This window comes from Nanorana parkeri, unplaced genomic scaffold (genome assembly GCF_000935625.1).
Source record: "Nanorana parkeri isolate BGI_ZX_2015 unplaced genomic scaffold, ASM93562v1 scaffold8, whole genome shotgun sequence".
Taxonomy (NCBI): domain Eukaryota; kingdom Metazoa; phylum Chordata; class Amphibia; order Anura; family Dicroglossidae; genus Nanorana; species Nanorana parkeri.
The window spans coordinates 26,155-43,013 of NW_017306276.1; the positions used below are offsets into that span (position 1 = coordinate 26,155).

At 39.0% G+C, this 16,859-nt stretch overlaps 1 protein-coding gene across 1 annotated transcript in view; it reads left to right on the forward strand.

Annotated features, from left to right (window-relative positions):
- The window catches only part of POSTN (periostin), a 68,296-nt gene that overhangs the window by 20,908 nt on the left and 30,529 nt on the right, over nt 1-16,859 (forward strand). The window contains exons 3-10 of the mRNA XM_018554246.1: nt 4,941-5,005; nt 7,126-7,283; nt 7,459-7,623; nt 9,041-9,187; nt 11,043-11,184; nt 12,468-12,680; nt 14,671-14,805; nt 16,330-16,478. Coding sequence (XP_018409748.1) covers nt 4,941-5,005; nt 7,126-7,283; nt 7,459-7,623; nt 9,041-9,187; nt 11,043-11,184; nt 12,468-12,680; nt 14,671-14,805; nt 16,330-16,478 — 1,174 coding nt within the window. The remainder of the gene's footprint in view (nt 1-4,940; nt 5,006-7,125; nt 7,284-7,458; nt 7,624-9,040; nt 9,188-11,042; nt 11,185-12,467; nt 12,681-14,670; nt 14,806-16,329; nt 16,479-16,859) is intronic.

Consider the following 16,859-nt stretch of genomic DNA (forward strand, 5'->3'; position numbering starts at 1 on the left):
CCAGGGACTGAAGTGGCTAATGCCAAGTCAGATTCAGGGAATAACATTGTTTGCATAAAAAAAAATATTTGAATTATGTATTAGTAAAGATAGAGCTGCATACATCTGTGCATTTTATGTGTTTGTAGTTACATTTTAAGGGGGATCTGAAAATGAGGGCAAATGGAGAGTTATAGCCAATAGCAAGTGATTCCACCCTTAATTTGATGGATACATTAAACTTTTTCTTGTTCAGATAGTATCTGCAGATCATTTTACAATGAGGACTATTCATCACATGTTCTCTATTTTTAGTATTTTAGCTAAAAGGATTTTGATAGTATTATAACATATTCTTATATCTTTTTCAGCTGCAAGGCATGCTTGCTTAGTTGGCCTGTTTCCATGTTGTCTAATTGTTTTACTGTAAATTCAGCAATGATGAAGCATATTAATTGTTCCAGACAGTCATCTAAGGTCTTTTTAAAATGGGCGTTTAGTACATTTTGTATTGCTAACAGGGGAAAAAAATACAAGTAGGATATTAAAACCTTTCTGTTCTGGCATGTTATCCTATCAGCACAACCCAGTCCCTGTGGAAAACCCACATGCTCACCTTTCCTTTACAAAGCATGGGTGTATTACATGCCAAAAAAAAGGAGGTAAACTATTTGTAACATATTGTAACCTTATACTTCTATAAAATAACATTGGAATTTGAAATACATTTCAATTCTAAGTAGCAGCAGTTATTTTAGATTGAGAGATTAATAATTTTTGAAAATGTATTAGTCAAATTGGTCATTCTTGGCACTGGCATCTTGGTGCTGCTGTGTGGCATCTTGGTGCTGCTGTGTTTTGACACACAGGGGGTAGTTTTGTTGGCAATCGTGACACATTTAACCTCAATGATCTGATTAGAAGAGGCAAGTATATATTAGAAGTATATATTAGAAGTATATACTAGACAGGGCTGGAGGGGGTGGGTGGACTGAGCAGGGCTTTTATATCATTTCCCTAGACTCAAGCAGATAGATCAGTCAATCTAGGGCTGTGGATGGAGATAGATGTGGCTATTTGTTGATAGGGCTAAAAACCATGCTGCATCCAAGCAGCTACAGCAGCAGCAAGAGTAACAACTCTATAGTGATTTCACTGCAGAAGGAAGGGCATTATCACCCTATCAAAGGAAGTGCTTATCCAATAGTTCTTCTGGCAGGATCAAGAGGTATTTACAAACTGTTCAGGGACGTACTTAGACAAAACTAAGAGCCCAGTCTTACTGGTATGGACAGTCTACATAAATGATCATATTTATAACACATTTATAGTTTGACCATAATTATACTCTTTTAGGCTACTATAAGGGTTACATTTGGTTTTAAGAGTTTATTTTTAGGTTTAGATTAAAGGTTAGCTTGATGTCATAACTTAAGTGTTTGGGTCAAGTTAAGTGTTAAGGGTCATGTTTCATGGATAGGTGTAAAGTGGCGTGTATAAAGGGGAGATAAAGTATTAAGGATTGATTTAGGGGCTAGTCAAAGTATAAGGTATTGGGTGTGAGCAGGTTTAAGCATTAGTGTAAACCTAAGGGTCAGGTTAGGATTAGAGATCAGGGGTGTGGATGTGTTTGCTTTTCTTTTTCAATTCCTTTGACCCTAGAAATCCTCACGGCAAGAACTACCTGGCATTGGTTTCCTGGCTTCTAAAATCAAAACAAAAACAAAAATTGTAATAGAAACTAAGCCAAATTTAAGCCAACAAGTTTGCTAAACTCTAACAAAGCCTATTAACATGCAGTAAACCATAAATATGCTGTTAAATTTTCACCAAGCAATTTCTAGGTTGTAGGATCTTATTTAATTCAACAGCAAGTATCCTTCCTTTATACTTGAAGAAACAGTATCCCTGTGCCTCATTGTTTATTACTTATTCAGTGGGGTTAATTTACTAAAGGAGTAAAATTTTACTTTATCACCAGTGAAGCTGTAAAGTACATCAAATACCCAATAATGTGCAGGTCAATATGTGATTGGATAATTCAATACCGTATATACTCGAGTATAAGCCGAGATTTTCAGCCCATTTTTTTGGCTGAAAAGTGCCCCCCTCGGCTTATATTCGAGTCAATACTTTTTCCCAGTTTTTTGTGGTAAAATTAGTACCTCGGCTTATATTCGGGACGGCTTATACTCGAGTCAGCGTCAGGGGTCTTCTTACTTACCTCGCCGAGCGTCGCGTCGCGTCACTGCTGCTCCGGTTGTCGGCGCTCCGAGCGGGGTCATCTGGCAGTCTCCGGGTCCTAATTTAGGTGGCCGGAGACTGCCAGATGACCCCACTCGGAGCGCCGCCCACCGGAGCAGCAGTGACGCGACGCTCGGCGAGGTAAGTAAGAAGACCCCTGACGCTGACTCGAGTATAAGCCGAGATTTTCAGCCCATTTTTTTGGCTGAAAAGTGCCCCCCTCGGCTTATATTCGGGACGGCTTATACTCGAGTCAGCGTCAGGGGTCTTCTTACTTACCTCGCCGAGCGTCGCGTCGCGTCACTGCTGCTCCGGTTGTCGGCGCTCCGAGCGGGGTCATCTGGCAGTCTCCGGGTCCTAATTTAGGTGGCCGGAGACTGCCAGATGACCCCACTCGGAGCGCCGCCCACCGGAGCAGCAGTGACGCGACGCTCGGCGAGGTAAGTAAGAAGACCCCTGACGCTGACTCGAGTATAAGCCGAGATTTTCAGCCCATTTTTTTGGCTGAAAAGTGCCCCCCTCGGCTTATATTCGGGACGGCTTATACTCGAGTCAGCGTCAGGGGTCTTCTTACTTACCTCGCCGAGCGTCGCGTCGCGTCACTGCTGCTCCGGTTGTCGGCGCTCCGAGCGGGGTCATCTGGCAGTCTCCGGGTCCTAATTTAGGTGGCCGGAGACTGCCAGATGACCCCACTCGGAGCGCCGCCCACCGGAGCAGCAGTGACGCGACGCTCGGCGAGGTAAGTAAGAAGACCCCTGACGCTGACTCGAGTATAAGCCGAGATTTTCAGCCCATTTTTTTGGCTGAAAAGTGCCCCCCTCGGCTTATATTCGGGACGGCTTATACTCGAGTATATATGGTAATACACGGTTTTAGGGACTTGTTCACACCAGTGACTGCGTTACACTCCGGCCGCTGTGAAGGGGGTGGCGCTGCTGTGATGACGCATTGCCCTGTTTACTTTATTGAAGCATCACAAAATGACACTTCATTCATGTTTATGCAGTACATTGCGATGCAGTGTAGTTCCTCACAACATGCTGTGCTAAAATAAGGACAGCATGTCCTACTTTTTTTTGCAGCACGGTGGCATGAACTGAACTCATAAAACTTAAGGCAAATTGCCCAACTCAGCCCAACACAAATGGTAAAATAGGCCCTTATTGGCCTATGTGAATGTTCTGCTATTTAAGTAAAACAAGCTTGGTTAGCTGTGGATTAAAACATTACTCTAATAATTCAACACTTTTATTTTCATGGCAGTTTTTAAAGTTGCATAAGCCAATGGGTGTGTCACTCCTGTAAATTATTTCTACCCAATGAGTATCTTCATGCATAACTACCAAGTGCATACATGCATCCAACGCAATTCTGTGTAGATATATAGCTACCCGGCAATGCAAAGTTATTTCTAGAACATAACATACATACATAATTCTCATTTAGACTTATGATTATGGCTTTTCCAATTCCATTCTATAGCTTAATGCAAAGGAGCCGTATGATAGCTAAGTTGGTGTGTGAATAGTTGAATGTTCTCTGTATGTGTTGCTTAATATGTTGATACTATATAAAAAAAACAACTGGTGAATCGGTCACATTTGTGCAGCTTGTGCTAGCAAATATTTGTGTTGATAAATATGGAGCCTTGATTTGGTCACTATGTCTCGGAAAGTGTACATAATTTTGTCAAAGAAGTTGGGGAATGTTTGAGAAGGACTTTATTTCTTCCAGTTATTAAGGTTTATTTGCATTTTTGAAGAATCATGTTTAACATGTGCTCTGCCTTGTGAATTTCCTATCTGTTTAGTGACTTAGCAGTGGCAACAGGTGTGGATAAGGAAACTAAAGATAGAGCATACCTGTAACAGCATTCAAATATGTGAAGCGGCGCTATCACCCAACAAGTAAACAAATAATATGTGCAAAAAACAAATATTATAGTGAACAATACTAATGTGAGAGAAAAAAAAAACATATATATCATATTTTTCTAATATTTTCTAAATTAAATCTTCTAGTCAACTGTTTGTGTGAATCCCAAGGTGATAATATAAGAAAACTCCAAATGACTAATAAAGTAGCAAACGTCCTGTGTCAGTGTGTAAAACACATATTTGAAACAAAGTGTTCATAAATTCATTAAACGCAGGCAGCTCCCTCTCTCAAAAAAAAAAAAAAAAGTGTTGGTTTTTCTTTGTGCGTCACTCTGCCCACTCTTGTAATTTCTTGTGTATTTTTTGCTGAACCGCTCATAAAAAACACCAGTGCTCTAATAAATAAGCCTCTCACCTCCGTGTTCAGACCCTTGGGTCTCAAAGCGCTTCGGGAAACCTGAAAAGGAAAACACCAGAACTGTAGTACATTACTCCACCAATGAAGGGATATTCCACATTTTTAAATAAAGAGCACAAAAAAAAAATTCCTTGGAGAGTGGGAACAAGAAATGGGGAACAATGTTTTCCTACCATGGGAAAGTGGCCCACTGCATCCGCTGTATAAGCACTGCAGTATTTTTTCAAGTGTTCAGGCAAACAGGCTTTACCATTTACAATCAATTTTCAAGAATGAGCTTAGAAAATAAAGTGCATAGAATTTTTCTAAATACAAAATCTGCTTGATTCTGACATAGAAATATTACATTGCTTATGTGCTGCTTAAAAATATGCACTTTGTCAACTTACTTCATCTAATTTTTAAACTCTCTTTCTAAACAGGACTGTCCTGTATGAATGCTGCCCTGGGTACATGGCATTAAATGGTCAACCAGGATGTCCCGCAGGTATGAAAAAATTGCAGATACAGTTAAAGTTCCTTAGCTTGAATTAGTGTGTAAACCTGTATATTATACAGAATATTATGGAAATGTGTATTTATTATGAATCTTCACATGGTAAACCTGTCACAAATATACAACCAAAGGTTACCTAGTGTGAAAATCATTCATCGATTGTTCAATCCAAAAAATGCAATACACCCACCAGCGCCAGTAAGAGCATCCATAAGCCAGAACCTTCACTGTGCATCCAGTAGAGGGTTCCTTGTTTCAGTCAGGGAGTCCAGAAGGCTATATAGAAAAACAAAAAATTTAATGCCCAATGGGTGCCAAATTATTCAATGTTCAGTAGATCCGGAGACATAGTCATTTTAAATTATAAGCACATTTCAACTTCTCCTATGAAGGGAGCTTGGTTCCACCCAATGTCACCTACTGAGCTTCTTTATTGGCCCCTTTATTATTATAAATGGCCTACAAGACTCATAAAAAGACTTTAGGGGTGGTAGGGCTGAAACCAAGCTTGACTTTTACAGCAAACATTGAGATTTGCATATAACTGCAGCAATATAGGCAGTCCCCGACTTACGAACGCCCGACTTACAAACAACCCGTACTTATGAACCGAGTCTAACTGCCCCCCCCTCGAGATTAGTGCTGCTTCTGAGTCCCGCTCCTTGCCTCTGCCACCCGCAGGTCCCGCAATGTAGTGACACAACTACATACAGCTGTCACTCAGTGTCACAGACTTTACTGCAGCTCATTGTAAAAAACTTTGTACAATGAACTGCAGTAAAGTCGGTGACACTGAATGACAGCTGTATGTACGTTCCTCCGCTGCTGTCCCGGCCAGTTCCTCCTCTTCCCCTGGTCCATCCACACCTCCTCTTCTCCCGGTCCGTCCGCTCCTCCGCTCCCCGGTCCGTCCGCTCCTCCGCTCCCCGGTCCGGCCACTGCTCCTCTGCCTCCTCTACATCTGCAGGCTAGGAGCCACACCAAGCCTGCTATTGAATATTTTTAAATGCAATAGCCAATAGCAGGTTGGCTATTGCACCCGCCCACTGCCTGCTGTCAATCAGCAGAAGAGGACCTGGTGGAGAACTTTCTCCTTCATGTCCCTCCTCTGCTGATTGACAGCAGGCAGTGGGCAGATGCAATAACCAGCCTGCTATTGGCTATTGCAATTTGAAATATTCAATAGCAGGCTGGCTATTGCTCCAAGCAATAAAGTAAAAAAAAAAAAGTTGAAAAAAATTAAAGTTAAACTAAAATTAAAAAGACAAAAAAAGTTAATATGTATAAAAATTAAAAATGCAAACATAAAAAAAATAAAGCTTATAAAATAAAATTAAAAATAGAATTACATTTGGTGTGTCATTTTACATAAAAAAATGTTTTATTATAATATAATCTTCTGAACAAGGGGAACAGACAGCAAAACAAATGTGACCCTTCCCTGTGCTATCCAAAACTAAAAAATGTTTTTTGGGCTGGAGTTACACTTAAAAAATGTACCTGTTCCAACTTACATACAAATTCAACTTAAGTACAAACCTACAGTCCCTATCTTGTACGTAACACGGGGACTGCCTGTATCTGCTGATCCTTTGGATGTGCATGTCAGCTCTGCTTATAGGTTTTTGTTAATCATAAGCTCAGTTTGACGTATCAAGGTTAGTAACAGGTTCACTTTGAAAGACATAAGAGAAGCATCATAAAAATAACAGAATCATGCTTAAGGGTATTGACAATGCTTCCACTGTATCCAGACATGCTATTTAGTGGACCCTTCTATGTTTGAAACAAAATCAAGTCCCAGCAAATTCTTTGAACAATATACAACATTCTCACGTCACCATATGGGCCCATTGAATATATTATGTGTCTGTGCAAGTCTCTGAAATCACTGAGTGAGCAAAATAAAGTAAATTACACATTTCTGCTCTTTTACATTGTCAGTAAAACTAGTTGCCATACAGGTCCTGCTATTGGTTATGACTCAGAATAAGCTTGAGTGGCAATACTGGAAGATGAGATGGAATGAAGCAGATCCTCTGAAAATGCATTCTGAGGAGGTGACGACTTTAACATATACTGTATTTTCCTTTTTTTTTCTCTATTGCCAGTTGCTCCTATTGACAACGTGTATGGAACTCTAGGAATTGTGGGAGCTAAAACAACACAAGGGTACTCTGAGCAGTCTGAACTGAAACCTGAAATTGAAGGAGTTGGCTCCTTTACTTTCTTTGCACCTAGTAACGATGCATGGGACCTACTGGATTCTGTAAGTCGATTAGCTTATTATTAGCTTATTTTATGTTGTATTCCTTTAATCAATACATACCAATATGAAAGGCTCAGTGAAGCATTGCATAGTATTGATCTGCGTTATAATAAGGTAAATACTCTTATACCATTGTAAAAGTAAGATCTAACTTTATTTTGATACTATATTATAGGAAGTCCGGGCATCACTGCTGAGCAATGTGAATATTGAGCTGCTGAATGCTCTGCATTATCATATGCTGGATAGGAGGATGCTGACAAAGGATCTTAAAAATGGAATGACTTTGACATCCATGTTCAATAACCAACCTCTGCAGATAAACCATTACACTAACGGGGTAAGCATTTCATCTTTAGGCACTATATAAACAACTGCTAAGGAACAACGTAGCTGAACACATGGCCTACTACTCCCATCCCTCTTTACTCAACTTTTCTGTTACAAGTGACAGTTTTTTAGCACTCAAAGGTAATTTAAAGAGCACTTTAAACTACTTAAACAAATAGATATTGTTTGAAACAAGAAGCCATTGGAATACATTGGCATTTTTTTCTTTCTAAGTTATTGCAGTTAAAAGGGGTTTATTATTTTTTCAGCAGATTTATTAGAGCAGACCTTAAATAAAAAATGTAAGGTTTGAGACACATACAGCACCCCAACCGCCAAATACAAATAGCTTTAAAAAGTTGCAAAACTTAAAGTTTGCCAAAAACTAGTTTAAAAACATACCTAGACCCCAGCTTCCAAGGCTTCCGGGAGGCATTGGTGACATCATCAGGCATCACCAATGTCTCCCAGGGAAGCTGGGCACATGAAATTCCACAAGAATGCATCTCAACCTTTTGCAACAGTATGTTTTCATGGGATTTCGAGCACTCAGCTCTCCACGGAGACCTGGTGATGTCACCATATTAAACCTCTTGACCAATTAAACATAAATGTTCTACATTTTGCAAACTACTATTTTTATTGCATTTTTTCACAGCAGTGGATCCCACTGCTAGTGTCTATATTCTTCCTGCATACAGTATATGTGTAACTTATTGCACCACCAAATATATTTTTCTCTAGCTCCAGAGAGGGGAAGGGTTAGAACATCTGTCATTAGCGAGATTCCCCTCTAACCTTCTGTCCAGAGACACAATAGAAAGAGAGAGGAAATTGTCCATAAGTGAGTGTAAACCAAGCATAATTACATTAGCTGTATAGTCAGGTTGAAGAAAGACACATATCAATTGAATGAAACAAAAAGAAAAATACATGAATAATTTGAAAATCTGCATCTACAGAACAATAAAACCCACTGTTGATCCAAAGATCTAATTAAAATCTTGTAGTCGAAGGCACAAAAGGTAGGATTCTTGCACATAAAAGCTTGAATTGTTTATTACATTTATATTAAGGGTTATATTATATGAGCATTTTACACTAGAAGAGCACTTCTTCATTTGCATGACATCCCTGTAAACCACAGGAAAACATTAGTTCTACCACTTCAACCTGGAGAGTATAATCACACTGAAAAGCAGAATCCACATTATACTGAATTATATTTGGACAACTAATATACAAACTAAAAGATGATTGAAAATTTTGTTAAGTGAACATGTTGATTTTTTTTAAATTGACCTATTTTACCTGAATCCTGACGTATTTTATAAAAACTATCAAATTATAATAATGAATGTGCTGCGCTTCAACTAGAACAATCAAATATTTTATAAAACCTGTATATTTTGTTTTATATTTTGCAGATTGTCACAGTTAACTGTGCAAGAATTATTCATGGAAACCAGATAGCTACAAATGGTGTTGTTCATGTGATTGACCGAGTTGTCACAGCTGTTGGAAACACCATTGGGGACTACATTGATGCTGAGGATGATCTGTCATCTCTTAGAGTAAGTATCTTCTTGGACATACATAATATACTGTGTAAATATACAGTATGTACTATGCCGGTTGCTACGGTGCAATTATCTTAAGCATACGCGTTTTAGGTGATTATGAAATCATCAACATCTAGGAAGATACCAATATTTATTAGAATGCTTTCAGCCCATTTACTAATAAGTGTCTCCAGTTATTATGCTTGGGCAAAACATTTCTAATATGCAATTGAATCTTCTGGTTCTCCATGACAATGCAGGGTATTAGCCCTTGATTTGGCTGTATTTTTATATACTATGGTGTTAGGGAGGATTTATAGATCTATTTATTACAGGTATTTATATAGCGCTGACAATTTTTATGCAGCACTTCACATAGTATCACATTCACATCAGTCCCTACCTCCATGGAGCTTACAATCTAAGGTCCCTATTTCACATGCATACATACAGGGCTAATTTTGACAGAGCCAATTAACCTACCAGCATGTCTTTGGGATGTTTGAGGAAACTGGAGTACCTGGAGGATACCCATGCAAGCACAGGGAGAACAATATATTTTGACTTTGATAGCAATTCAACTTTTATTCACGCTGTAGAATATAGCAAACTTTATTTAAAACTGAACTCTGGGCTAACGGATCAATATACTAATATAATACACATATGGGAGCCATTTACCTGCAAAAGGATTTGTATGTCAGTCCATTTAATCATGAGTTTAACACAGACTTGCCAGACAGCAGATTCAGGTTGGTGATCTGGCTTTATCTCCACTACAGTTAAGCAATACAGACTGGTCACCTTCCTGATCCCAGGCTGCAATTAGACAGCAGCAACAAAGTAATAGGTCATGCTTCTGTTCACCCTGCTTTTTCCTTATGTCAGAACGTTCCTTGCCAGCTCAAGTACACTGCAACAAGCTCATCGGCCCCTAGTGCTGCCTCATCTTTTGCAGTCTGAGTTCTGCACAGAGGCTTGAAACAAATCCAATTGAGATATTCACACTAGTTGCAGTTGTAGTAGTGTTTTTTTTTTTTTAAAGTAATGTGATGTAATTAAACTTTAAAGCACTGAAACCAAGTAGTAGAAAATAATGGCAAAGAATTGTTTGATTTTATCTTGAAAATATATCTTACTAGATTCAGGTCACAGTCCTCTACTGACAACTGTGATGACTAGTTGTCTAATTTGCCTGCAGGCTGTCTCATGTTCTTGTTAGATAAGGTTCAGAAAATATTTGGGAGGAGAGGTTTAGGGATGAGCCGAACACCCCTGTGTTCGGTTCGTATTCGAACACCCGAACCGCCGAAATGTTCGAGTACGAACTCGAACTCAATGCAAGTGTATGGGGGTCCCCCATACAGCTGCCGTTACATGTGGCTACAGCGGCCTGTGTCCCTTCAAATCTCCGCTGTTCTCCCCGCCTGTGTTGGTAGAGGCAGTGGGGACACAGACCGCTGCATTGCTCCGCTGCCCCCGTACCTCTGCTGCTGTCTTCCCCTGGTCCGTCGGCTTCTCCGTTCCTCCGTCCGGCCGCTGTGGTCAGGTGCAAGACTTTAACAAATCAGAGCTTTAGTGGGCATTTTGTATTATGGAATGTCCACGAACATCCCATAAAGTTCGGCGAGCGCTCGAACTGCCGATGTTCGATTCGAACTCATGTTCGAATCGAACACTCGGCCCATCCCTAGAGAGGACCTGTACTTTCTGTACCATAAAGATTGCCTGCAGGGGAACTGTTTCATATGTTTTAAAAAGCAGCTAGTCTGGCAGCATGAAAAATCCTGCCGCTAGGATCCTGCAGCTAGGGAAAAAAAAAAAAAAAAAAAGAAAAGAAAAAATTACTGTTCAATTTACACTTTAGGCTGCTGCTATTGCTTCAGATCTCATTGAGAAACTTGGAAAACCCGGTCAATACACTCTGTTCGCTCCTACCGATGAGGCTTTCGAGAAGCTTCCACGAGACGTTCTGGAAAGGATTATGTCCGACAAAAAGGCAGCTGAGGGTATGTTGTATATTTTAGCTATGTTTATGTGTAATTCGCTAACGCATGGCACATGTTTAGCCTTGTTATCCATGAACAGAATATCTATGTAAATAAATGTCATAACCTTAGTCTATAAGTGCATTTCATAATAGAATAAACACACATTACTTCCATTAAACTAAGTTATTCAACGTCTGTCCAAGTCTCCACAAGCAGCTACCTATCTCCATTAGCTGGAAAATGTAGTAAAAGCAAGGAATGGAATATGTCATATGTCATGTCCAAACAGGCTCTTAGATAAGTAAAGTTCATTCACCCAAGCTGTTCACACCACAGATGGATGATATAGATCATGAGGTTGATATGGGAATATCTCTTAGCTTAGTGGATAAGGTAAATAGTCACATTGCAAAGAATACCCAATCATGTGCAAGGAAAATATAAATTAACAGTACTTTTACTTGCACATAATTGAATGATATATGTCAGCAGAGCTTTTAGTTCATTCACAAAACTAAGGGAAAATTCCCTTGCAAAATGAAAAGCCTATTTGCCTTCAGTGATTCAACCCCATTGTCTCTAAAAACATGGAATTGTATCTAAAGTGACCCTAAACACAGTTAAACTTTTAAAACACAGTTAAACTTTAAAAATGCATTTGTTACATATTACCTTAACTAATAACAAAAATGTACCTCATTTGTGTGGCTGTAGATCCTCAAATCATCTCGGAATTAGTGCTGACACTATCCTTCCTTCTGGAGGGTGGCTACTTTTGTTCCCCATGGTGCCTGTGTGTGTTGTAAGGTAGACACCGCTCCAAACTCGCTCTCGTGATGGACTAAAATCTTGATACAGATTAGTAAACTAAACGTATGAGTGTAGTCCATCACTGGAGTGAGCTTGGTCTACTTTACAACACACATATGCACCATGGGGAACAAAAGTATCCACCCTCCAGAAGGAAGGACAGTGTCAGCACCAATTCAGAGATGATTTGAGGAGCTATAGCTGAGTGATACACAAATAAGATACATTTTCGTTAATAGTTAAGGTACTTGAATGCCTTTTTAGGATTTAACTCCAGAGTTTAGTGTCACTTTAAGGGATGGTCAAGATAATCCACACGTATATTAGAAAATGAACTGTCATTGAATTCATTTATAGAGTATGCAGTGTTCTATTTTTATTGCTTTAGCTATAGAATTTCCTATTATAGTAGGGATGAGCTTTGCTACACCTAGTATGATACGATAAATATGATTATTGATGTTTACGAATGTCTTCTGTACTCCTTTTAGCACTGGTGAACTATCACATTCTGGACACCGTCCAGTGTTCCGAGGCCATCATGGGAGGAGCAGTTCATGATACCTTGGAAGGAAGCCCACTGCAGATTGGCTGCGACGGAGACAGTTTGACTGTGAATGGCAAGAAATTGGTCAACAGGAAGGATATAGTTACAACCAATGGCGTCATTCACTTGATTGATGAGGTTCTTATTCCTGACTCAGGTGAGTAGCTAACCTTTGCTCGATATCACTGTGTACAAGACTGAAGTGTTGGATTATATAAAATCTGAAAGAAATAGAAATAGTGGGGGTCTTATTTTTATTCCAAATATCAAGCAAATTGGCAAGATTGTGTATAATATTCACTTAATGAGCCCTCTGCAGAATATGACCCTAGTCAGGAGCTGGACAACTGTGCTGCTAAATGGAGAAAGGCATAGTGCTGCAGCAGAGATCTGACGATCCCAATTCTTCCTGTGGCAGTCCTGGCTTTGCAGGATGCAGGAAGATGCAGGAAGAGACCTACATCCTGCAGGATGCAGGAAGAGAACCTGATGTTACAGTTCAGTAACATCTACAGGTCTCCCCCACACAACCACCATGTGACTGGACATCAAAAGGAGAAACAGCACACTGATCTGCTTATTTCTCTGTCACTGTGCTCTCCCCTTCTACCAGTATGTCCCTTGTTAGCACACAAGCACTGCTTCTTGTCCTGCTTCTCCCTTTCTCAGTCTCAGCTATGCTGTACAGTGGATGGCAAGTAGATACCTAGATGGTACAGTGGATTGCAAGCAAGATACCAAGTCTAATTTCGGTACTTACACTAGTTGCATTTTAAAAAGACATTTAATGATGTATTAATGATTACAGAACTGCATTAGGTTTAGTCTTCTTTTATCTGCCTGAAATTAGGCTTTAGCTTAGGACAGAGTAGAGAATAGCTAAAGCAAACATAGAGGGTAAGTCTCTAATATAGACACAGAGAAACGGTTTCAAAAGTTCCAAACCTTGTTCAAAATAAAATAAAAATGTTCTAGATTTATTTTAAATCACCATGAAGAGATTGCCATGTTGGCTAGCAATGAGGGAAGGAAGTGTCGCTCTTTGAGTCATTAGGAGCTCATTTAGCACAGTGGCTGTAAGGTAAAGACTGAAATATTCAAATGAATTATTTTTATTCACCTGAAAAAGCTCTCATAATTTTTTTTTTTTATTTGTATTACTGGGCATATTAAATAAATGAAAAACTAGGGATCACAGATACTTTTCGAGTACCAGTGCCGATACTTGGCATTCTCATGAGAACTACCAGGGTTGCAGTGGTTGTAGCTGGGACCTGGCTCTGGCGCTCCACCACTGTCCTGAAATCATTAGTCCGTATTGTTTTAGAAAAACTGTCACATGACAATAAACAAAAATGTATCAGTACTCATACTAGTAAGTACTCAGCAAGTACCAGTACTCGTACTCGCAAAACTGGTATCTGTGCATCCCTTTATTTATATTTATAAAAACAAAATCGTACATTAAAACAGAGATGTACAAATCCCAGGAGCTCTGTGTGCTCCTTACAAATGACAGCTGCCTCCTAATTTTTGAATTTTTCTCTAGTGTAGTCTTGGAGCTCAAAAGTATCTGTACATGTACTCATACATGTACCGAGTACTGTACTTGGTATCTGTGCAAGCCTATGAAAAACTGTTTAAAAGGTTTTACATTTCCTGTAGTGTCTTAAGTTTAACATCAGAGTGTCACCATGTTACACTTATGAGGCCATCTTGAATTCATGGTCAGATAAAGGAATGTAAAGGCTTAAATGAAGTGATTTGTAGTGCACACTTGTATTACAAAATTATTTTGCACCACTGATTTATGTGCAGGCATTTCATCTGTCTTAGTCTGTACTGAACTTTCACTCTTGATTCAGATCTCAGAAAGTACAATGGGATATCATCAAGGACTGGCTATTGTAATAGGTCCATCACTAAAAGTACTACTGAAGGAGATCATTTATTTTTACATGATAGCAAATAACCATTAATAGATCAACAACATTTTTTACTTTTCATTTTCATGTTTTTCCCATATTTACTGCATGAAGTGTTTTTTTTTATTGCATTGGTAAAACAAAAATAATTTACATTATTACTTAAGATCATATTTATTTATTTTACATGTACATGTAATTTTCCTTTCTTCACATATTCAGCTAAGCAAGTCTTGGAATTGGCAGGAAGCCAACAGACCACTTTCACTGACCTTATGGCCCAAATGGGACTGGCAGCCTCTCTGAGACCAGAGGCAGAATATACTCTTCTGGCACCATTAAATGATGCTTTCTCTGGTAAGCAAAATGTATATGTCTAATGTATTTCTATTTTCTTATTCAGATTGTAAGCTTTCATAAGCAGGGCCCTCCTAACCATCTTGTCTTGATTTGTATTGTAACTGTAGTGTCTCCCTTTATATTGTAAAGCGCTGTGCAAACTGCTGACACCATAAAAATCCTGTATTAAAAATAATAAGAACATATTCCTTTTGAGTACCAAGCAGAGAAATGATGATATTCATGATTTTGATGGACAACCTCAGCGACAGCATACTGTAGCAGTGCATATTTGGCTTTATTGTTTTTTTTTTTGTTGTACAATGAGCTTGGCTTACAAACAGCAGCATCTCAATCTGATTTATTTAGGGAAAAAAAGGCTTGATAAAAGATGGTACCAAAGGATTTGTAGCCTAGCAATGCAATCCACAGGAGTGAACGGTATATCACAGTATCTCTTCCTAAAGCTTCCTAAATTATCCCTTGTCAGAATTGTCAGTTCTCTAACAGCTCCCACACACTGACATTATTGCTTCTGTGAATCCACCCATTAATACTGAAAAAGCTGGGCTGTCCATTCCTTTATTTTACTGCCTCTTGTGACTCAACCTGTGACCTCACCTAACTTCTGGCAGGTTTTAGGGTTTGCAAACCATGCTGTTGCAAATTCAAACCTCATCCCTAAAACAGCAAGCCCTTAATGACTTCTGTAGCTGCAGTGATTATGGAGCAATTTATCTTTAAAGCTTAAAATGGGGCAATAAAGGTGCCTTCTAGTGAGCTTCTTGGCAGCTTTAGCTCACTCTGCCCTCTCTTCCAGCAGTGACATGGCAGCCTTTATGATGTAAACACAGAGCAGGCTTCCAAAGCTTCCGAGAAACTGACTAGAGCCTAAATACAGTGCCTCAGTTAGCAACTAAAGATGCATTTCTCCAGAATGCCTGCAGCTACAGAGATCACTGAGAGCTTGTTTTAAAGCCTACCTAGTTTAGTGAAGCTATGGTTTACTTTTTCTTTTATGGCTGTGGAATAGAAAAAAAGATTGTAAGAATTAGACATGTACATTTCATTTCTTTCTGAATGGATATTCGTTCAAATTTCGGACATTCGTATGCATCCAAATTTACAAATGCGAACGTGTCCAAATTTGAACGAATTCGAATGCTCCTTTAACGAAAATGTATCTGAATTTTGTTGAAAACAAAACTAAATTGGACGGGTGACTGTTCTCTGGCCAATGAGGGTTGTTTGGGCTGTTGGGGGTTGCATTATAGGTGCGGACATGTGTCTTTCTGTTGTGGATCATTCCAAAACTAAAATTTGGACGGATATGAAAAAATTAACTGAATCAAATTTTGGATCTGAAAAAGGAAACAGGGTTGCATGGTTACATGTCTAGTAAGAATTGCACTCCGATAAATGTCTGCTTATTGTGCAGTTAGGAACTGTTATTTTGGAATGATTGAATTTTGCATACAGTCACCACAAGATTATATTTATGGATTTTCTTGTAAAAAGTTAACTACATTTGTCTATTGATAGAGGAAACACTGAGAATGGATCAGCGTCTCCTTAAACTTGTTCTGCAGAATCACATCATCAACAAAAAGTTTGTTCTTAATGGACTTTACAATGGACAAACCTTGGAAACCCTTGGTGGAAAGACTCTCAGAGTGTTTGTGTACCGCACTGTAAGTTTAATCTCATTTTTAAAATACTTTTGACGCTGTGTAATAAAATATAGTTTACTACAATTTCTATGCACACCATCAGCTTTGCTGATGGTAATCAAATAATTTTATGATCTTGGCTTCTTAGTAACAGGCAGCAATACCTAGGCTGTTTGTCATTTAGCAAAGTTTATAAAAAACGGTTTTTCTGTATATTTGTGACCCCTGTGCCTGCATTCCTGCAACGCCAATTGCAGATTTGCACAGGTTTGCAACAGAATAAGCACTAAAGATAAGACAGAGCTTCACTTTCAGGCACAGTGCTAGATCAACAGAGGAAGGAACTTATAAATGAAGCTGAACACTTATATTAAATATGTTTTATAATCTGTTTTGCTGAAT